Genomic DNA, 23691 nt, shown 5'->3' on the forward strand with positions numbered 1-23691 from the left:
GTGATTGAATTGATCAGATATTAGAGTGAGCTTTGCTTTGCCCTCTGTTTGGCTCTTTTTTCTAAGAGGATCAGTCAGAGGTCCTAATCCTAAAATCACAGTCATATTGTCTGTTCCTTTAAGAAAAATCGGGGTATTGTGGAGTCTGTTGCCTGCTGTACTGTGTGAGGTATCTGAGATCTCCAGATCCAAATTGGCACTATTCTCAGTGGCTCTGATCATGCTGTTTATGACCCTTCTTAAGTTAGCATCAGTAGGCTGATTCTTACTCTTAGCTTTTGCACACATTGTTTTAAATAAGGAAATTCTCAAGGTGACACAATTACATACAGAATAACAGAAATTTGTTGTTGTTGTTTTTGTTCTACAATGAATAAAACTATGTTGTTTTAAAAGTTGCTTTTTTTTTTTTTCTTTTTTTGAATTTTGCAGGTTTTATTCCACCTGTTGGATAGGGTTCGAGAATCTTCTACTACAGCTGATAAAGAGAAGATTGAATCAGGAGGAGGCAACATCCTTATCCATCATTCAAGGGATACAGCTGAGAAACAGTGGGCTGAAACATGGGTATTAACACTGGCTGGAGTTGCAAGAATATTTAATACCCGGAGATACTTACTGCAGCCTTTAGGTAAAAAATAGATTTAAAGTTACTGAAAGGTACAGCTAGGAACTCTCAGATTTGGTTTGTTTGTTCTTCAGTTAGAGCTGAGTAAAGATCTTTGCCCAGAGATGTGTTATGTTGTGTCTCGCCTCAAATGTGATGAAAATTACAGAATTTTTAATTCTTTACAGACAAACATTTTACTTCATTTACAACTTCATCTTCCATGCCGTGGTTCTTGAGACTGAATTTCAATAATCACAATTCTGAGTGCCAAGTAACTTGAACTTGTAGTAGCCTGATAATAATTTTTGTGTTCTTTCAAAACTCAGAACGTACTTTTCCCCCGGTCTTATTAAAATTGCCCAGTGCCTACCTAGAACTTCTTCACAGCTTCCATGTGTCAAGTTTATCAATGCTCTTACAATGTAAAGAGAACTCATAAAGTCAGTGAAGCATATGGATTAAAAAAGAAAGGGAATGTTTTAACAAAGAGATGAAACTCAAAAGATGTTGAGAATACCTGCTGTTTCAAGCAATTGTTTTTCTCCACTCACTCTACCTTCTTTCCATTCTTTAACTATTGTCTAGAGCAGAGATGTAATTTTGAGTTACTTTACTGCTTTCTTAATTTCATGTACCTGAAATGGGTCCATCTTTTCTTCTTATTTTTTAAAATCTTCTTTCTCTTTTTTTAAAGCCTCCCTTTTCACTTCTATAGCTCCTTGGTACCTGTTTTCATCCTCTTCATTTTTCACAGGCTATGATGCTTCCCTGTTTTCTTTTTCTCACTATAGAAATTAAACATTAGATCATTTACCAAGCTATTGTGAAATATTACTACATAGAATTGAACAATTCTATGTGTGGATTCAATTTCATATTTCATTCTTTATACTCGTGTGTTTGTCTTTTGTATTCATTTTCTTTGACTACAGTTGAACTGGCCTATTTTTAAAGGCATGAAACCATCAGATCTCTGTGTTACAGAAACAAGTGCATGAACAGCCTTTCAGAGTTTAGTGACTGGGTAGGTAAATAGCAAACCAGTACCAAGCTGATTTTTTTTTTTTTTATATTCCTTTTTTTTTTTTTACAGGAGACTTTTCCCAGGCCTGGGATGTTCTTCTTGATCACATTCAATCAGCAGCACTCAGCAAAAACAATGAAGTTTCCTTGGCTGCTCTGAAAAGCTTCCAGGAAATCTTACAAATAGTTTCTCCAGCCCGAGACTCAGAGAAGCCTGACACACCACCTGCTATTAATGTTTCTGTACCTGTGGTGGTAGGAGCAACAACTGCCACTAGCCTCGGGAGATCGTTCATGAGGACTGACTCCATAGGAGAAAGAATGGGAAGATACAGTGGAGCTGAACTACCCGTAGTAACAGATGAGATTGAAGATCTGAATCTTTGGTGGGCAGCTTGGAACAGCTGGTACAGGATTGGTTCAGAAAGTACAAAGCCTCCAATTACTTGTGATAAATTGACTTTCATTCCCAGCCAGCCTTTTCTTACAGCTTTAATTCAAATATTCCCAGCTCTTTACCAACACATCAAAACTGGTTTCAGCATGGATGATCTCCAGAAGCTGGGTATCATTTTGCATGGTGCAGTTTCGGTTCCAATCAGTTCTGATGCTTCCCCTTTCATCCTTCCATCTTACACTGAAGCAGTTCTGACAAGTTTACAGGAAGCAGTGCTTACAGCTTTAGATGTTTTACAAAAGGTAATAATGGGACTTCAAATGTGTAGTGAAAAGGAAACGACAGTGTCTCAGTTCTTCTTGAAGATTTAGTGTGGTGACTTAATTTTTTTACTTACATTTGCACAGTGCACTGTCTTAGAACAGTCAAAATTCCATTCCTGTTGCAATTCAGGTGTTCTGCACTGGAGGGAATTATATTATGGTTATGAAATGCATTTTTGCTAGATTGCAGAAGTACCTTAAGTGTGGTGATGTTTTTATAGTCATTTTCTTGTCTAATATTTAGGTATTGTACTGAGAGTCTGTACATGGAACCAGAGAAACAGCCTACCAAATAGTATTCCTTCTGTTGCCCTGGTATTGCTATAAACAAAATCTAGGAGAATTATGATCAGGAGATCATGCAAAACATAACATCTGAAAATGTCCCAAGCAGACCACCTTCTTACCTCTTGACCAACCCATTGTTTAAGAATAATGCTACATCTTTGCATAACAAACTCACACTGCCAAACTCACCTTCCAAAAGAGCTCCTGATGCAAACAAATTTATAAATAGCAAATTAGCTATGGCCTTTTACGGGGTAGTAAAACAGCAAAATAGTATGCTGAAGTTTTAAAACATTGTCTAGAAATGATTAATTCAGAAAGCGTATTTATTCAAAAGAAGCAGCACTGATACTGAATGAGATAATGTATTTAGATTAAACGCTTCTTCAAGAAGAAAAGCCATACTGTTTGGGAAATGCCAGAATTAAAACTGTCCGTGTGACCTGACTTCGCTCCCTTTGGGCTTTCATGCTATGACTACTTAACTGTGTGGACATAGTTTTTTTTAAATTCTCAGACAAGATCCTGTCTCATTCAGCTCATAGAATGCATGGTGCTTACTTAATAAGCAGTGGTTTAGTACTTTGTTTTTAACTTAGTGTAGATTGGCTTATCTCCTACTTATTTAATCCCTGCAAGCAAGACAAAATCATTATCTTGCAGTTGTACATTTAGGTTTGGATTTAAAAATATTCCTGGCTGTATTTTAAGAATATAAGTTGGTGACGAATCTCAGTTGTGTAGGAGGACGTAAATAACATGAAGACCAGTTGTATCTGTTAAACTCTCATCCTAGTGATCAGCAGTCAGGCAGGCTTACTCTTTTTTCACCCGTTCCATTCAGAAGCTCAGACCTGCTGAAGTCGTGTGTTTTCTCACCTCTTTTATTTCTTCATTTCTGTCTTATTTTCCCCATTTAATCATTCCATATATTCCTCCATTTCTCAGATTTTCTTGTTTCTTTGCTGGTCTCCTTTATCCATTAGTTCTTAGCTACAAAAAGTTTCCAGAACTTTCCAAAGAAAGACTTTCCAGCATTTTCGACATGAATTCTTAATAGCAAATCTTTTTTCTAGCCCAAATCCCCAAATGAAACAAAGACATGTTAGCATAGCAGTTACAAGCCTTTGAAAATAAGGACTTGAATAGGAAGTCTTAGGTACTCTAATATCATACAATAAACCCCATCCCGTCTATAGTTACATTACTAACAGAATAGCACTACAGTCATAAAAAACTAAGTTAAAATGTATTTGGAGGTGGATATGTTCTGTGAAGTCTCGTGATTTCTCTCCCAGCTGTGTAACGTGGTGGAATTAACATGACAAGGCAGTCTGCCAGTGCGAAGGTGCAGCAAAGGCCATCTGTGCAAGAGGTTTGCTGGATGCCATGGTATCTTTTTCCTGTGTTGAAATGAATTAATACTCAGGAGTGCTCATAGGCTCTACTGTGGTAGCTAAAGGGGTATATGTAAATATTTGCTACCTTCTTTTAAACAAAATCTCTCCTGAATAGGGAATCAGAGTAAGTTTTCTTCTTTGTTAATACAGAAGGATTTAGGTCAGTTACAATTTTGTAAAAATCTCTGGAACAACCTTGCAGTTGGAATAGCATGAAAAAAGTGTTTTTTTAAAAGCTGAGTCCCTAACTGGTCTAACAGAGATTTTATTATGTGATTGTACTAGCAAAGGACATTATAATGCATGAAAATAAGAATGGAAAGCAAGCTTAGTTCCTGTTTCAGACTTCCATATGTTGAGTCTATTTTAGACCCATTGTTCCTTTTTTTTTATTGTTAGAACTTGTTTTCTTGTCATTCATTGCTGTAGTCTAAGTGCCTGCTTCACCACATTAGCTCAGTTAAAATTTGTACTCAAGCCTAAATTCTCTGCTTGTTCGCACTGCCTACCTATATTCTCTCTGGGTAAGCTCTGTGGTGTGCCAGCTGCCTCATCAGGCAGAAGAACACAGATACATACTTGGTTATTATCAAATAACTGCGAATGCTGCCTCTGTAGGCAGTATGAATGTAAACCTCTTGAGCTATGGGTGTGGTGCCTAAGGCTGTGTTTATATTTACAACAAAGTTAGTACAGACTTAGCCACTGAGAGCTATAAAAATAACAATTTCATGACAATAGTTCCACTGGGAGGTGTTTGATAAATTTGAGCTATTCAAAAATTTGAAGGTTTGTACTAGGATGTTTTAAAGCATAAACTTCTAAAAGTAAAGTACCATATCAGTTTTTACAGGAAACAACAATCAGCCAAGTGTTTTGTTTTAGGGCTTGTGTGTGCTTCATTGTTGTCCGACCATTACTTTTTTATTTATAGCTCTCTTTACTTAAGGATGTAAACAAGTGCACTCAATGCTGTAAATATTACTCTATTTTATAAGCACCTCTTAAAGATACTTTCAGCATCCTTGGTTCCACGCTTGCTGTGCTGTTTTTGCATTTTTCAACTGCTTAGATAAAAGATATATGCTGTCAGTCAGAAATATAAATTTATTTGAAAATCAGTTCTAGTTAGGTGACTTTTCAAAATAAAATGACAGACGACCTACTACCCTCTTCTTTTTTTAGTATCAGGTAATTTTAAGAGCTGAAAAAATCATCAATAGACTGAATAGAAAATGCTTCTATTTGTAAAATAAAATGTTTACAAAAGTTTCATAAAATACGAAGAATAAGAACCTACTGATGCACAAACTTTAAATAAGTAGTAGTTATTGCTTTTGTTCACCAGTACAAGAAAAAGTGGCATCTTAAGAAGCACTGATCCTGGATCAGCAATAAGAACAATAATGAAAATCTAGCAAACTAGAAGGAATAGCAAAGTTACTTTGTCATTGTAGATGTAAGTCTTCTGGCAGTAATGACAATATTGAAGATGTGTACAGAAATTACTTCTGCATGAGACTTATGTAGGGATTTGTGGATGTTCTTTTTCCCTTTCTAATCCAAGTAGTGTTATACAGAATAATTTCTTACATATACAATCTTGCATTAACCTATTAAAATTTAGTGCAAGGACTTTGGTGCAGCAGCATGTCAGCTGAAACTGTTCTACAGTATGTCGAGTATGTTGGATCAGCAATTAAAGTCACAGTGTTCTGCCACACAGGGGAATATCTAGCATCAAACCATCTTTTTTTAGGTCAGCATAGTCTTGGACTCAAACACCAGAGAAAGAATGTAGCTTTTTAGAAGAAGCAGTATTCCATTATATTTATAAAGTTGGTTAAGCTTTTGGGGCATTAGGGCATGTGTTTTCTAAGTTGCAGGAAGCTGAGGAAAAGAGAAAGGCCGTTTAATGGAGTGCTCTGGTGCAGCACTGCATGAAGGTGCCCTAGGCCTTAGGGTGATCTGGAGATGGTGATGCCTGCAGGCCTTGTTGTCTTACTCCCTCTCTCAGCTGAGGACCGGAGATATTCACTAGCCCCTTGAATATCATAGCTCATGACACAGCCCCGGCATGGAGGCTGCAATCACAGCTTCTGAACTGTTGGTACCTTGAATTAGTTTGGCCACGACTTGTCATGAATGGTCTTTAGTGAATGGAAAGATAATTTGATTCCTCCCCAGAGAAAAATGACAGTACAAGATCAAGGATTTTTTGTGGAGCAATAAGTAAACTGTTTCTTTGCTGTTTGCTTTGGGAGGAGGGACGTGGGGAGGAAGAGCAAGTCTTAAAATGACAGAAGATAATTGGAATAGCTTCACAGAATTTTTGTATCTGGCTTTGAAAATAGATGCTCTGCCTTTTCCTTGGGGTTTATATTGCAACAGGAAATCATTACACTGTGACAACATGATATTTCACTGACATCTTCTAAGGGCACCCTTCCTAAGTGTTTCCAATTTTAACACAAGGCTATGTGTTTCAGCTATGCCAAAATGATATAATTCTGATTTTATTTATGTTTCTTTCTGTAAGTCATAATTTTAACTACTTACAGAAACTTTGTATGAATTACTTCTGAGATTTAAATGCTCTTTAAAGTAGATCTTTTAACAGATGTGGCTGGGACCAACAGTCAAGAATTGTATGACCCACAAATATGTTATATCAAAGCAAAGTTTGTAAAGAAAAGATACCTTTTAGTAGACAAAATCAGTTAGCTTTGTTTACTAACATATATATTGCCAAGTATCCTTATAACTTTAATAAAATAACAAAACTTAATATTCTTAAGCTGTTAGAACTATACTTTGTCTTTTATGCAGCGTTACTCTTGTGTAGTTCAGTTCCTGCATGGTACTGTGATAATAATTCTGAATATTTATTAAATAATATTGATTAATTGTTAATTAATATTGATAGTATTGTTAAAGCTTTAGCATTGTGGTGCTGCAGCAAAATCATTTGTGAGCTAAAAAATAGTAGTCCTTATAAGCAGCCAATATAGCAAAGAGGCAGACTTGGGGATTTTTATGTAGGAGCTTGTTGTAATTTTATGTGCTCAAGCACAAGAGAAATATCAAGCTTTTGTTTTTTCTTTTGATATAGGCTATATGTGTGGGCTCAGAAAATATGCAGATAATGTATCCTGCAATCTTTGATCAGCTGTTGGCCTTTGTAGAATTTTCATGCAAGCCTCCACAGTATGGACAGCTGGAAACAAAGCACATTGCAAATGCAAAGTATAATCAGGTAATTTATTACAAGTCTCACCCGTTTCATCTGGCTGCTAAACACGATTCAGCTTCAGATATTCTTTAGCAGGATGCATTTATTCTATCTGTAAAAACTGTGCTGTGCATGTTGTGTAATAAGTTAATTTATTAGTTTTTACATGCTTTTATCTTCTTTTGCTACCTTTGAATTCTATTTGTTTTTGTTCATGTATTTTGTATTTCTCCGTGTCAAAAAATTATTCTCTGGACACCAGACATAATGAATATGTCTGAATTTGTCCAGAGAATTCATCTGAAATATCTGCTCCTATATTTGACACTAAATTAAATAGAAAAACACCATATTTCTGAATGGAAAAATTCCTTCAAGCTGCAAATTTTTGCACTGCATGTGCTGTAGAGAAATAGGACATGCTCAATAGTATATATATATTTTAAATCTGTGTACTCTGCTGTTCACTAAGCATGAGCATCTGATTCAGTGTAATCTAAGAGGTAACTGTTATCTATGTATTAATTCTTCTTATTCTATTTGTCCTGCAACACAATGGAATCACACTAGATACAACTTTTTGCACCGGTGAGTTAAATTTCCTTACAGATTGTCCTAATGTAGTTGTCTTGCCTAGACTGCAACATTTCTCCAATTTAAATGTACTTTACTTCAGTGTAGAGTACATTTTCATAGTCAGACCACATTGTATTTGCAGTTTTGTTGCTTGGACCATATTCTTACCAAAACTTGCATGCATTAAACTGAGAGTTCAATGCAAAGCATTCAATTTCTGTTCCTTAACTAATACAGTTCAGTAATTTACTGTCTTTTTCCTAGGCGGAATGGGTAGCATTGAATTATGTACCATTTGCTGAGAGATCATTGGAAGTGGTTGTGGACTTGTACCAAAAAACAGCTTGCCATAAAGCTGTTGTAAATGAGAAAGTTCTTCAGAACATTATTAAGGTAAAGGATTATCCAGCTTATGCTCTGAATTAATGGAGTTTTATTTTGAGATACTGTTGATAAACAGTTTCTGGGAAGCTTAAAGCTTCAGTAAAGAATACAACGGATCGTCTATGAAGATTAGCAGCAGGTCATTTCTTGTGATGCTGCAGTCGTTATTGCTTAAGGTGCATGCATTGCTCTTTAGCTGCATGATATAATAATCAGTAATTCAGTTAAGACAAAAATCAACAAATGTGTTAGGCCAAAAACCAGAAATCTTTGAAAATACTATGTGCCAGAGTCTGAAAAGCAGGCCTCTTGGTAAATACAACAGAAGACTGAAGACAAAACTGGCACGCATATTTTTGTGAAGGTGTGCTTTAGTCATTATTTTGGTCTGTTTTTAATGGCTTTACGTGTCATTGACACAGCTATAAAATGTTATGGATGCACAGATGTGCCTTCAAGGTGAAAGTGCCAAACCCGTAATTGTTTGACCTTGTTTTTAGCAAATAAGTTTGGCAAATAATGGAAGTCGTAGTAAATGTCTTGTGAATAATATATCAGACCCAAGCATGTTTGTAATGACCCGGTTGTATGCAGATTGTTCCTATACAGAAATTTAGAAACACTAAAGTATTTAAAATAGTTACATGGTATTATTTGGAATTTGTTGTGAACTAAATGTTTATATTTCAAAATTATTACAATTGATTTCCACTTCTGATTTAAATGGATAGATGAAACTAATATAAAATGCTGCTTTTTTTGATGGTTCACAGTTGTCAATAATGTGCTGTACTTCAGTAAGTGAAAACACTTCATTTGTCTGAAGCTCGTGTTTATATTAGAATTAGACTTCACTTCCATGAGCAAAAGCATCAGAAGAAAATATTCTGTTTATCTCCAGGGTTAGATCCTAGCTCTGATTACAAACTCATTCCCAAAATTTATTACAATTAACCCTCTCTTGAGAGTGAGTTCTCCCTTTGTTTTCCTTAAATCAGAAACTTTACTGAAGGTATCAGGGGCACATATGTAATACCCAAATTCAGTTAATATGTATTTGAAATATAAATTAAAGAATTAGTTATCCAAGATAACTTGGTATCAGCCCCTAGTTAGTTCACTGTCAGTTGACCGACGATGCTAGAAGGGGTGAATAAACTGCATGTAGTACATAAACTTAGTTTAAACATGTTAATGAGTTTCTTTTATAGCTACTGAAGCTCTTTCTATCTAAATTTGCTGTGTTTTTGTCTGCTATACATTTGAGTTGTGTAGCAGCCTTTTTCCTTAGAATTTCAGTAGTTCTTTTTGCTTTTAAACTTCCTGTGGTTTAACAGTCAACAGTGACCAGATATCTTGCAGTGGTCACATGCACAGTTCAACTTCTGTGTTTTGGGAAAAGTTTAAATTCAGTATGGCTTTTTTTTTTTCTCTCTTTTCAAACTTTCGAAGCCCTTGGGAGAACTTTCTAGATATAGAACTAAACTTCAGAATACACTTATATGACCTGTTGGATGTTGGGTAAGCCTATTTGCCAGGATTCCCAGAAAGCTGGATGGTAATAAAGAAAAAGAGAATTAGTGAGTAGAATCGTGGTGTAATTGGTAATTGGATCAGATCTGGTTTCTGACTTTGTGTTTGTTAGCAGACCCGTGCTTTAGCCAGCTGATATAGGGTAAATAGTCTTTATATTTTAGAAAGAAAATGTAGAGATGTGTACTATCATCTATTTAAATGTCTGCTGAGATCTGCAGAAATCAATCTTATCCTTAGATTTGTCTGAGCAACTGTACATTTAGTTTGATCTTTCATTTTGCAGACGCTGAGAATACCACTTAGTCTGAAATACTCCTGTCCTTCTGAAAGCACATGGAAGCTCGCTGTTTCCTCTCTTCTCAAAGTACTTTCTATTGGACTACCAGTTGCAAGGCAGCATGCATCTTCTGGAAAATTTGACAGCATGTGGCCAGAGTTAGCCAACACATTTGAAGACTTTTTATTCACTAAAAGGTAAACACAATTTCCTTTTTTTAAAAAATAAATAAATCAAAAATACTTGTAAGTAATTTATTCACGAATGTAGTCATTTCTGCCAATAGAGTTCAATAAAAACAGCCTTATTCTTAGTTATTTGATATCTGAAGATGACTCTAATGAATGAAGGAAAAGAGGTAACCAATTTATCTAGTTTTAAAAAGTATACTTCCAGTAAGTAGTAGACAAAAGTTCATTGAATAAATGAAATGTCAAAGCAAGAAAAAGCTAGCTGAGCTCTGAATGCAAGGCATAGCCTTTTTGATGAGGTCAAGAAATTATGGACTCCCAAGGATTGGGTTCTGATAAAGAGTTACTGATATATACTCAGTTAGATCAGAACTGCAGCATTATTTTTTTTTCCAGTTAAGATGAAAACAATTAGCTATATTTATAGTACTTTGTGAAAAGTTTAGCAGACAGACTGACAGATGTATATGCTTAATCTTTTAAGAGTGACACTGTAGCCGTGGGCGTGTTGAGAAAAATTAGAAAAGGAAAATGATAATGGTCAGAGATTAGACCTATAAGCTTGTTGAACAAGAAGGAACATATCATTGGGAAGTCTCCAGAAAATGGTCAGAGAATTATTTTTGCCCCTTTACAGTGGGTAGAAATGCATTTCAGTATAGCAAAGGCTATCAAAGGTAAAAAACATCAAGCAGCCCTTTTACTGTAGGTAAGGTTAGGTATTGTAGAGTACTGCATAGAAGGGGTAAGGAATTTTCATCTTTTGTGAACATTTGTGGATGAACAGCTTTCAGCAGTAGCTGAGTATATCTAATTGTGTCACAGATTAAAGGGCAATGTGGAATATGAAAAAATTAATTCCCTGATTTTTTTATGTTGATTTCAGTCATAAATTAATCTTTCTTTTTAATAGAAAACAGCAGGGTTCTTCTGTACCTAATACTAATATTCAGTGTATATTTGTGTGTGCATACTTTGCAAACACACAGGAGTCAGCAACCAAACACAGCTGTATTTACTAGTGATGAATAAATAGCAGCTTGCCCAAAACAGATGAAAATGAGATACCAATGAAACTTAATTTTAGACGAATATCTGTTAGTAAAAATGTTTATAATGAGTGACTTTGGAATTCCACCAGTAGGATTATAATGTAATTGTATGAAAATCCTTTCTTTCATCTTTGAATTTACTCGAAAGAAATGATACTAGATAGAAAGACCAGAAAATCAAAAAAGGTTATCAGGATTGCAGAAAAGGCACTTAAGTTGTCAATGTTTTGTTGCTTCACTGTTTCTTAAATGTATAATAATCTTTGCAGTATCTTCTTTGGTTTTGTTTTTGGCTACAGTTAGTATTTCAGCTTCCATTCCAACAGTCCAAGTCAGCTATAATCAATACCATTGTGAGGTTTAGAAAATCATAATGAAGATTTTTCAGGTTATGTGTATCTTCACTTGTATTCCTGAAGAAACTTCTTACTACCTGCTGTAAATTAATTATTCCTAAATATCTGTGGAAAAGATGAAATACATTAATTTTGCATGTTTTTAACTGATCCAGATTGGCCACGGTTCAGTTTTGGCTATTAACCATTCAGAAGTCCAGAGAAGTAAGACTGTCAGAGATCTGCAGTGTAGATCTCTATACACATCTCAAATGTGCAATTTCTTTTTCTTAACAATAACTGATTTATACTTTTCTTGAAAGTTGTTCTAACCGTAGAAATTCCATATTAACATGTTGCTTGCTAAAAACAATAACTGTTGGAGTTAATTAATAGCTTTTGCCAGCTGTCATGCATGGGAGAATATTCTCTGGAAGTAAAGGAGGCATTACTTCTGTGAATATTTATGATACCCAAAAATTTCTCTGTCTTTTTTTAACTATGACTTTCTCTCTTAAGAGACCAGAGTGTATTCTGTGCTTTTAGATACAAGCTGCATATATAAAGGGATATAAGGGACCAGCATTTTAATCAGAATTGAAGATTTTGTCAGATGTTGCATGAAACTTTTTGGCTCTCTAGCTTAGAAGCTTTAAAGTTCAAAAGAATTTAAAGTATTATAAATAGGCTGGTGGTTCATGGAACCACGTGGATAACAGCAGGATAATTTCCTAGTTATCTGGTCTTCTGCTGTTAAAGGCCAGTATCATTACTCCTTCCAGGGTTTTGTCAGTAGATGTTTTATGTTTGTTTGTTTTCCCAGGCTTCACTCAAAACTGTAAATATCTTCCTTCTGAACATGCCCTTCAGAACCTTGTGCTTCAGAGCTCACTGCTTCTGAGGTGGTTCTAAATAAGAAATGTCTGCATCTCTGTAAACCTTGAAAATCCCTTACTGTAGTCACAGAATCATAGAATCACAAAATTGCTTGAGTTAGAAGGGACCTTAAAGCCCAGCCAGTTCCAACCCCCTACCATGGATGGGGCTGCTACCCACCAGCTCAGGTGGCCCCATCCAACCTGGCCTTGAACACGCGCAGGGGTGGGGCACCCACAGCTTCTCTGGGCAGACTGTACCAGGGCCTCACTGTCCTCTAAGTGAGAACAAATAGTCAGTTCTGTTAGTAATACCATGTAACTGATTTGGCTGATTTTTCCTTCTACCTTTGTTCATTTTTGTATGCATATCGTCCAAGCCTCTACTGGGCTGAGGAACCAGAAATTTTCCTAGAGTAGAGATAAGTAGTTATTTCAATTTCACTGGTGTTCTGAATTTCTAACAAACATTTTAAACATTTTTTTCTGACCTCATAATTCTTCTAATCACTGTGGTCCTAGAAATTACATCTGTAGAACTCCTAATATTGTTTCTACCAGTGAAATTGAGTTGGTGTTGGTGAGAGTCACTATGGTAATAACCCTTTAAAAAAAAAATCTCTGAACCTCTGTGTTTAAAACAGCGAGCATCCTCTGCATGCTCTTTCAAGCAGGAATAGGTTTGCAAACTAGCTGTGGAGCCGAATGACATGAGATACACACTGATGCTTGAAATGTACAAAGACAGCAGAAATGGCCTTCGGAGCTTTGCACAAGAGATTTCAAATATAGCCAAAAGAGCCCAGGTAAATGGAAAAGGAAAAAGTTATTGCTATAGTGAATTAACAGCTTCCAAACAAAAAGCTTCAGCTTTTTTGTTTTTGTTTTAGGTTTTGTTGTTATTATTATTACTTCTTTAAGCAAGCTACAGCTGAGAAGGCTTGATAATCTTGATTTTTATTATAAATCAAAATGACATTTAAAAATACATTTCACGTAACTCAATTTATACAAAATTGTCTTCTAGTAAGAGGCTGGTCTGTTTATTATTTAATATCATACTTCTTTCCCAGAGGCTTTCACGGAAGCATGTCAAGCCATTATATAAAATAAAATTCAACAAACATGCGTATATATAATTTACTAGAGCAGAAGTCTGTGCTTACATGAGGGAATTAAATCAATACTTTCCAAAAAGATGCTTCAGAGCAGAGTGCCGCTGTGCACAGCAGGACTCTCTGTGGCTGTTAGCTCTTTGTTGTTAGGTTTTAAAGACCTCCCTAGACACTGGGCAGCAGCTGGGAGCTCTTTACCTGGAAAATCCTGCACAGAGCTACAGTGTGCATTACACTGCCTCTTATCTGCACTGGCTCATAACCCTTCCCATATAGTTTGGCTGTACTGAATCAAACAAGCAAAGCCTTTACCCATAGATGTTTTGTTTGGGCATCTTACAGAAATCTATTTACCTGGGAGTCCTTTGCTACATGAACAAGAATATAGCATCATCTGTGACCTACATGGTAGGTCAGATATAGATGACTGAGCAGAAGGGTCATAAAACCTCTTTAAAGTAAACCTCAGCTCAGAAAGTCAGTCATTCATAAACAAGGAAGTGTCAGAATGAAAACTTTCCATGTAATTCAACATGACCTGCATACGAATGCATTGTAATTGTTCATATTTCTATTTAAAGGGTTTCTATATAAAGGGTTTGTATCCTTATCTTTTTCATGTTAGAGAATGTATAGAACGAACAGCTACTTAATATTTTATTCTTTGCTACGACATGTAACACCAAATTTGCTGACAGCTAACACACGAACCAATAAAAAAATACAATATAATCTCTTTGAGACAGGGAAGTATCTTTATTTTCAAACAGGAACATGCCATCACACTTGTCAAAACTGAAAATTAGCAGTGGATGTGCAGATTCAAATCCAGGTGTCTCATGCTAAGTACCCAAAAGAGAGGAAAAAGAAGAACGCTACCTAGTAAAAATCTATTTGACTCAGCATCATACAGGAACAGTGGGAAGAAAAAAAAGCTGTTGGCCGAACAAACCACATTGGAATGAGATTTAGAAGGCTCCAGCCTTTCACTTCCTGAAAATCAAAGTGGGATGGAGGAGAAAGGCTTGGATGAGTACCCCTATGTGGAAAGGGCTGGCACAGATCCATGGTCATATATCTGGCAGCTGCCTTTCTAGTGAGCACATGCCTGGCTCAGAACTGCTCACTGCATGCGTCTGCTGTTTCTTGGGGAGACATGGGGGTGGAGAAAAAACTGGGAGTTTTGAGGAGAGAGTTTGGAAATGAGCCAAAGGATGCTGGTCTGCTTGCTGCTGCCGTACTTCACCAATTCCTCAGCTTACAGAACAGCTTGGCTCTTTGTTCAGCCCAGAGCACTCCTTACATCTGCCCATGCTGCAGTAAATCAGGCGGGAACTGTGGCAGATTGGCCAAATAATTTTCCTGCCTTTTCAGTAGTGACTGTCCTGTGTACTTTTCCAGAGCAAATTAGGCACTATCTAATGTAAGACCCATCGCAAGATACAAACATACACAACAGCAAGTTGAAGCACCAGGCGCCATCTTAATTCAAATGTTTCAAACAGTGCCTTTCAAATGGTCACACTTCCAAGCTGTTCCTCAATTTGAAGATATTAAAGTATTATTTAAAGAGACAAAACGTAAAATTATGGGAAAAGGAGAGGACTTAACAAATGGAGTTATATACACTTTTTACAGCTCTTTACCTCTGATTTTTGTTGTTAATGCAGCGATTTATTCTGTTAGCTCTAATAAAGTTATCTTCCATGCAGATCAGACATTACAGAAACACTAAATGTACAATCCTGTGAGTTTTGTAGTAGTTTTTTAAATTTCAAAGGGACATGGGCATGAGGATTTTCATTTCTTCTTATGTCAGAAAAATAAGAATGGAATAACTGGGTCAGAGTAGATACCTACACTTCTGTGTGCTGTTTCTGATAGATTACTAGGGTATCTAATGAAGAGTGCAGCATAATCACATAGTTACATTTTCATGATATGCTTTATGTCTTATTGACGAACTAGCCTCAGTAACTCAGCAAGCAGTAGCATAATCCAGCAAAGGAAAGGAAATTTGAGTCTACTTAGCAGGTATTCCAGTAAGGAAAAAGAATGACTTATTAAATGAGAGAGAACTTCGCCAGAAAAAAACTTAGTGAATGATAACTAGCATAAAATTCCCTGTCAAATGATACAAGATTTCCGAAGTTGCAAGCAGGCAAGGTAGGATCTTATAAAGCATGCAGTAACATTCATGGTTGAATTACTTCTGGGCATTTTATCTGTAAGCAGATTTTTGTACACAATGGAAGAATTACAGAGAGTTCTGAAATTCTTCAAAATTATTTTTTATAAAATGAATTTCTCTCTTCCTAGAATTCTTTAAGAAGGAGAACAAGTATCAGTTATCAACAAAAGAGACAGAGTAATGTCCCATTAATGAGAAGTTTCATTAACACAAAAGAAAATACAAAATTAAGTTGCTAAATAAATAGTTGCTAAAAATTTTTAAAATCTCAAAGAAAATTATGCATAGTGAGAAAAAGGAAAAAGAAAATAAAAAATACCTCTGATACCTAAATGAGATCTTCACAGATGCATGTGAGCAATTATTGTGACTTCTGCATATTTTAGGACAGAAGAGATTATTTTGACATACATGTGAAAAACGGTGTTGCAAGTCCATAGTTGCCATATCTCTTCATTTTCGTATTTTACTGCAGTTTTCCTTTGAACCATTTTTATCATCATTATTCAAAGATTTTATTCTAAAATGTTAATAGTTTTTATATAACTGTGCCAACTTGATGCATGTGAAACTTTAATGCATTTTCCCATACTTAGCTCCTTACACATTTTGTGAATTTAGAAATATAATGTATTCTCTTTATTTTTAGTGCACCTCCTGATAATCTCTCAATTCAAGAATTTCAGAAGAATGAGAGTATTGATGTTGAGGTAAGAAGACTATAGTAAACGTATAATATTGTCAAACACATAAGATAGTGGCATTCACAGGTTGCATTCAGTTTTCAAATAATTTTTGGAAAAGTTGCCCGTTATTATTTTTCTGAGATGTTTTTTTCCTTTTGAAAAGGAGACAAGTTCAGAGGCTCAAAACTTGACTGCTTCCAGGTTTTGCAAAGGATAGGAAGGTGCATGCCAAAAACTTGTCCTCTTGAGTTCAAACCAGTATTGAGCAGAAAAAACAGAATGTCCTTCTGCTTCTAATCCATTATCTGATTCTTACTTATTATGTTATTGCCAAGCAATTACATAGGTAATTGTAAACCAAAGGAGGCTGATGACTGAACCTGAAGTGAATGTTCTCTTTGTTGAGAGGTGGCATTCATTGTTGCAATCTAGGTGTGTTCTCAATACTAAATAAAAATGTGCATAAATGGTGAAATGATGATTTGTGTGGTGCAGAGACCGTTGTAATTGTAAGGAAAATCATGCGTGGTTGGATAACACCAAAGAAAAATGAGAGGAGATGATACTTGGAATGAAGAGGGACTGATTCTGTGGACTAATCCAGGACAAAGAGATGTGGCAGACCAGGGATTAGGTGTACAATGGAAAGGAAGTTGCAGAGAAATATGGCAATATCTGTGTGATCAGTCTCCTGTCATCTCTGTAGCTAGGACGTGAAGATTTCTGGGCAAACAAAGCAAGAGCAGTTCTATCTGCAGTGAGCAGAAGTATGAGATCTAATGCATTAATTTACAGAGATCTACACCCACTTTATTCCTGAGTGAATGCACCAAGACCAAGGACAGAAAAAACATTTCAGCTTGTTTAGTTAGCTGACATGTTCTGTTTTGCTGATGTCACTTTGTAAGCATGTGATATATGTGTTGATGTGATAGTAAGAATATTCAACAGGGTGGAGGAGGAGGGAGATTCCTATTGTCAAATCTTCTCTTTTCAAAACTGTAAATTTGACTGGAAGAATATGCATCAAATGTCAGTAGAAATCTGAGTGGTAACTGCTTCAGAAACTCAAAAGTAAGAGGAAAAATCAGTTTGTTAATCTCTTAAACACAGTTCCAAAATTTTTAGATGTATTTGCAAATTTTTAAAGCAGCTTTGGAAGATTTTGTAAATTTCCATTAGGCATGTCTCTTTGTTTAATGTTTCTTTTGCCTTCTACCAGAATTGCATTGTCACTCTTCAGAAAACCAATATAAACATATTTAATTTATTTTAGGTGGTGCAGCTTATTAGTACGGAGATTCTGCCATATGCTAATTTTATTCCTAAGGAATTTGTTGGCCAAATAATGACTATGCTCAATAAAGGCTCAATACACTCTCAGTCATCTTCATTTACAGGTATAGTAGCTGAATGGCAAAAGGTACAGAAAAATGTGTTTATATCTACTAGACAGTACCAGAAATGTTGGCAGTACTTATTCTGATAAAGACCTGAAATTCCACTACTTATATATTTACTTTAAACTGTATTGTCTCATGAAAGTTTCACATTTTTTTTTATTACTACTATTTCCTTATTTTTTTGTCACTGTCATGTATAATATTGTATTTGTGTTTCTACAGATTTTTTTTGAACTTTCTAATAGTTTATTTTCCTTTATGCCAGTTGCAATACTTGACAGTGATTTCAGACAGTTGTAAGGCATGCATGATATCCAGTACTTAAAAATTAAATGACCTTAGCATAACTGTATGCTGTAGCTAACCAGACATTAACACAAAAGCATTTCTCTTTATAGTAGCAAATATTAGTACTGGTGGTGTAAGACTGGGGATGTTCCTGTCACTTTTTTTTCTTTTGTTTTTGTTATGTAATTTGATGTACTTTGTTATTGAAGCAGCATTAAGTAGGTGCTTCATTAGTGAATGTGCTGAATATTCTTTTATTTTTGAACTGTTGTGAATATCACACAGTCAACCCTTCCTTAGAACGTGTTCTTAATATTTGTCCATATCACTGTTAATATTTTTTTAATATTACAGGACTGATAACCTTTTTGCAAAATATAATTAACTGATTGAAATGCAACATCTGATATTCTGGCATGCACAGTGCTCAATTAATTATGCTGTTTTACTTTGACAGAAGCGGAAATAGATATTCGATTGAGAGAGGAGTTTTCTAAGGTGTGTTTTGAAACACTGCTCCAGTTTTCATTCAGTAATAAAGTCACAACTCCTCAGGAAGGCTACATCTCTAGGATGGCACTTTCTGTGCTCTTGAAAAGGTCACAGGATGTATTACATCGCTACATAGAAGACGAGAGGTTGAGTGGCAAATGTCCTCTTCCACGGTATGTGCAATGCCCTTAGGAAATAAAGGGTATTACCAGTACCTTTTGAGAAGGCTGCATTCAGAATACGTCTGTTGTGTGTTAGAAGTGTTTGTGTGCATGGGTGTGTGTAAGGGATGTATGCAATTTAAAGCTTGAGAAGTATATGAAAAATGCTTCAAATAAAAAAATCATACCAAATTTCTGTTGAACAGAAAGAGCTTTAAAAAAATAGTGGTCACACTCAATGCTGTTACACTGAAAAGAGGAGTATAATTCAGTAATAAATATTATCAGTTGTTGAAAGAATGTTTCTGGTATCTCTAACATAATACTTCCGAAATCTAATTTCCCTTTATTCCTAGCAGAGCTAGTTTCTAAACTGAGAGGTAGAGAGTCTTCTTGACAATAAGACAAAATATATAAACAGCAATATTGTGAATCATTACTCAAGTAATTGTTCCTGAAACAGAAAATTGCCCTGAGAACAAGGAAATTCTTTCACAAATGGGGACTTACTTAGATTTCAGTTAACCTCAACTGAAATGTTTTTGGAGTTTTTGATTGTGACTGATGAAACTGATTCTTTCCATTTTACGGCTAATCATGTACATGAATATTTTCAGATTGAGACACATACTCTATCACTGTCTCTAATATGGAATTGAAAGCCATCCTAGCTGGCAGTAGCTATAATGGTGGAAAAGTTAAAGACAAATAATAACCTTGGTTTCTTAATGTCCTTTTTTTGGTAGGCAGCTGTTTCCATTACATTTTTTTTAATGTTATATAAGTTTCACAGAAAATTTATAATCTTGAGACAAAAATGGGTTGCTGACTATTTGCATCTTCTCTTTGTAGGCAACAAGTAACAGAAATCATATTTGTTTTAAAAGCTGTCAGTACTCTCATAGACTCGCTTAAAAAAACTCAGCCTGAAAATGGTAAGTTATTGTTAAATTACAGTTCTAAATGAGATAAAACTTTATCTGCCACAAAGATGTATTTATTCTTTCCGGTAGTGCTTTTCACACAAAAAGTATAATCTGTAAGATTCAGTATTGTATGAATATATAGGTGGCATGTAGAAAAAAACATTTTCCAGTATACCTAACAATGTAAGGTTCTAAGATACATTTAAAAATACAAAACTTTATTTTCTGCTGTCTTGTGTTAGATAGATCTTGGTATCTTTTAAAAACAAAACTTCCATAAAGTGTTAACAGAATTCTTAAATTGAAGCATATGTGTAGCTGCTAGTTTTACTGTATCTTCTTTTTTTTCATTATAGCTTTTTTAGGTTGCTGTGGATCTGGTTCACATAGGTGCGCTCCCAGTAAAACTGGTGTTCAAATTAAATGCATGAGCAGGCTGTTAAACACTTATATGTGAAATCTTGCTTCCCCTCACTTTCTGCTACAGTACCTCCTGTCCCCATAATGAGAAACAAATGAGAAACATTTCTTTGCTCACTGATACTAAGTCGTGATATGAATGCTTGACAGATGTATTTAAAGGACTGACTGAAACTGGTGGCCATGACTTTATTTATGTGAACATGTTCTGTTCCTCCTGTAAGCTGCACTTTCTGTATGCAGAGGGTTCCCACCAAAAATCTTGGGAGATACTAAATCAACTTATGCTAAGTAGATAATGTTTTTGTCTGTACTGATGGGTTGTTTCCCTTCTTCTGTAGTTCCAGATATATTGAAGCTCATTATTATGCATACTATTAGTATCATCATACTGCTTAATACCTTGTTAAACTAGCTGCATTGTACTCTGCACCTCTGACAGATTTGCATATATATCACTTCCCTCTACCTTCCCTGCTTTTGATATTAAGAGAAAGGGAAAAAAACTTGTAAATCCTGAAACAAAGTAGACCTCCCAGAAGAACATAGGTGGGTCTTCTGAAAGATGCCATGTTTTGCAGCATCAGTGAGCAGGGAGGTGTTGTTTCCTAGGCTGACAGTAAGAGGCTGAGGACAGAACTATGCAAGAGTACATAAAGCCTTCTAGCATACCCCAAAGGCAGCTAAAGCATTACTTTGCTGGGGCTTTCTTTTGAAGGGGTAGAGTAGCCAGCCTAGCTGCACTGTTGCCCATAACCTTCTTACTAAAATGAGCCATCAGTGTGTGGCAGTGACGCCAAAACTGCTGCATACTTTCTTATGAAGAGGGCTACCAGACACATTAGAGAACCACTTTACTCCTACTTCTCCTACTTTTAAATCATTTTATTTTTGTAATAAAATCATAAACGTTTGAAATCAAAGTTTTGTGCTCTCTTGAAATCAAAGTTAAAGCAGATAAACAAGGCATTGATATAATAAATAAAATTCATATACTATGTTTATTTTCACTTGTTGTACTAACAGATATTACCATGTGTTTGTGCCCTGGTCCAGAGTTTCTCCCTCTGCTTTTTATAGTTCTGATAATCTGGAAATAATTTGAAATTAATAGACAGTCTTATTACTGATGTTTCCAGAAGTAAAATGTGTGCCCAATTCTGCTTTCTATCAGTAGCTGAGAAAAGCTAATAGAAAAATGTGTATGCGTTATAGACTTAACAGAAGTAGTATCTTCAGATGCTCTTCATCCAAGAAAATACAGTGAGTGAGTCACGTGTAGAAACAAAAGTACACAATGCCATTTTGTGGATATGTCATCTGGCTTCCAACTGCTTCTTCAAAAGTGTGGCTCTTCTGCAAATCCTACATCATACCTGAGGGCCGTGTAGAGATGTCTAGGTGTCCCAGTAGCACGGCATACCTGTGTTTGGGGATATGGATGTCTCCTTAACTTATTTATTTATTTAATAAAATGCTGTAAGAATTTTGAACAGTACTAAGTGATCTAATCTGTTCTTTTCTTCATTGCAGTTGATGCTAACACATGGGCACAAGTTATTGCCTTGTACCCGACTTTAGTAGAATGTATCACCTGCTCCTCATCAGAAGTGTGCTCTGCTCTGAAAGAGGCATTAGTTCCCTTTAAGGACTTCATGCATCCACCAGCATCCAAGGTACAGAACGGAGAATCTTGACCCCATAAAACTTTTTTTTTTTTTTTTTTTTTAATTTTTGAAGGAAAAAGAGTATCCAAAAATGTTTGTTCCCAGGTGAAGTTTCTCTGAGAAAATCTCTTGTGCAAGTACTTGGCAACCAATGCTGACTGCCTTTTAACTGTACTAACAAGAGCTCAGTAATTCATGAATACAAGCTATATCTCAAAGGTTCCAGAGTGAGTAGCAGTGCAAACCTTTAATAATTTTAACTGAGTAGTTGGAATCATTTATAATCTAATGTACTTGCTACAGTATCTTGAAGTGGTGATTGAAAAGTGGGCTTATGTACAGCTTGTTGTGTATGTGTTAATGATGTAATTAAAAATATTTCAATTCAGTCAGATTTATTAGGCTGGTGTTTTGCACCCTTTTTTTGAAGTACGAATTGTACTAAAATTTTATGCAAGATGGTACTGTAACATTCCATATATCTGTAACCAGCCTTTGTAAACAAAGGGAACTGAAATACTTGTGTGTATAATAAATGGTACAGTTCTGTATAAAATAGTTGCATTTATTATTTAAATTCTTTTTTAAATATTGATAATGTTAAATGCTTGAAAAAGTATTTATTATAAGCTGTATGCTTGCATTTTTCTTATACTTTGCCTTCTAAATTGCCAGATATGCTTGTTCATATCTGATCATGTTATTAGTTTTTTTGCTTAATTGAATGTATCTTCTCTTGTGGCCATTGGACATCTAAATGAAGAGGTCATATGACAAGATTGCAGCAAGCAGGCAGTAGCCTGCTGATCTCAAACATCACTGTCGTTGACCTGGAATAGGTTTGAATATGCAGAAATCCACTGTAGCACTTCAACACTACCATACCTCACTTCATAATATATTTCTTTTGAAATGTTTGTTATACTCAACTCTGTTCATTTTTGTAGTTGCAGCCTTGCTTTAGAAAATACATACTTAAGGGTCATTAGTCTTTTTTGACCTTACTTGCAGGTATCGTAGTCTTTGAATCATGACCCAAGAAAGGGGATTGCAAATATCTGAAACACTTGGCTGTAATACTTTGTTCAGTAATTTTAAGTGCTTTGTTTTGTAATGTCTTTTAAATCCAAATTGTTCTAACCTTTTAATTATAAACTCTCTGATATAAAACCATGAGAAGTGTATTTTTGAAGATAGCTACTCGTTTAGAAGTTCAGTAAAATTTTCATTAAGTAAATGTGAATTTTCTTTCAATTTCACATAATACACAATTGAAGCAAAACACTTCTACTAGTATTGTTTATAAAATTTGTGACAGCATTTAAACTCGTACTGAAATAATGATTCATTAAATGTGTCGCCTGTGTTCATATATTTTAGCCTGTGATGTGAAAGCACAAAGGTCAAACGTTTAAAAAAAAAAGGAAAAAAAAAAAAAGGTGCCTTTCTATGTATTTCAGAGCTTTCCTTTAGGCCTTGAAGTCTTTGTAGATACTAAAAGTGATTACCGTGGTATTAGATCTGTTCGCTTTACACTTCACTGACTGAAAGGATGTTAATTGGTACTTGTGAAGCAAAAATTGTAGGAGCTTCAAGTCAAGTTGCAAGGAACTGATCAGGATTAGAAATACCCTCTGTGAATAATGTTTTCAACCACACCTTTGAACAGCTTGTTCCTCTAAAATTCCAGTTTTGTGATCCTTTCAAAAAGGATAATCAGAGAGGGAGGCTTCAAGATCTTGCACATATCTCTTCGACCAAAGTTGTGTGGAACTCAATCTTCAAATGTGAATAGTTTTTAAAGAACATGTTGTACATTAAGGAAACAAAGCCCTTCCTTTCT

General features: G+C 35.4%; 1 protein-coding gene across 4 annotated transcripts in view; it reads left to right on the top strand.

Moving 5' to 3' along the window:
- MON2 (MON2 regulator of endosome-to-Golgi trafficking) overlaps positions 1-23085 on the top strand; it is a 71008-nt gene extending 47923 nt beyond the window's left edge. For 2 of the 4 annotated variants that reach the window (XM_085220267.1, XM_085220284.1), the window contains 11 exons: positions 433-631; positions 1704-2332; positions 7154-7297; positions 7844-7861; positions 8114-8242; positions 10053-10243; positions 16455-16515; positions 17768-17891; positions 18640-18847; positions 19688-19770; positions 21715-23085. In XM_085220267.1, the coding sequence (XP_085076393.1) occupies positions 433-631; positions 1704-2332; positions 7154-7297; positions 7844-7861; positions 8114-8242; positions 10053-10243; positions 16455-16515; positions 17768-17891; positions 18640-18847; positions 19688-19770; positions 21715-21878 (1950 nt within the window). In that variant the 3' untranslated portion in view covers positions 21879-23085. The remainder of the gene's footprint in view (positions 1-432; positions 632-1703; positions 2333-7153; positions 7298-7843; positions 7862-8113; positions 8243-10052; positions 10244-16454; positions 16516-17767; positions 17892-18639; positions 18848-19687; positions 19771-21714) is intronic. The other 2 variants (XM_085220273.1, XM_085220279.1) reach the window with 2 other exon arrangements.
- Positions 23086-23691: the final 606 nt, after the last annotated feature.

Source organism: Meleagris gallopavo, chromosome 1 (assembly GCF_905368555.1).
Source record: "Meleagris gallopavo chromosome 1, MGAL_WU_HG_1.1, whole genome shotgun sequence".
Taxonomy (NCBI): Eukaryota; Metazoa; Chordata; class Aves; order Galliformes; family Phasianidae; genus Meleagris; species Meleagris gallopavo.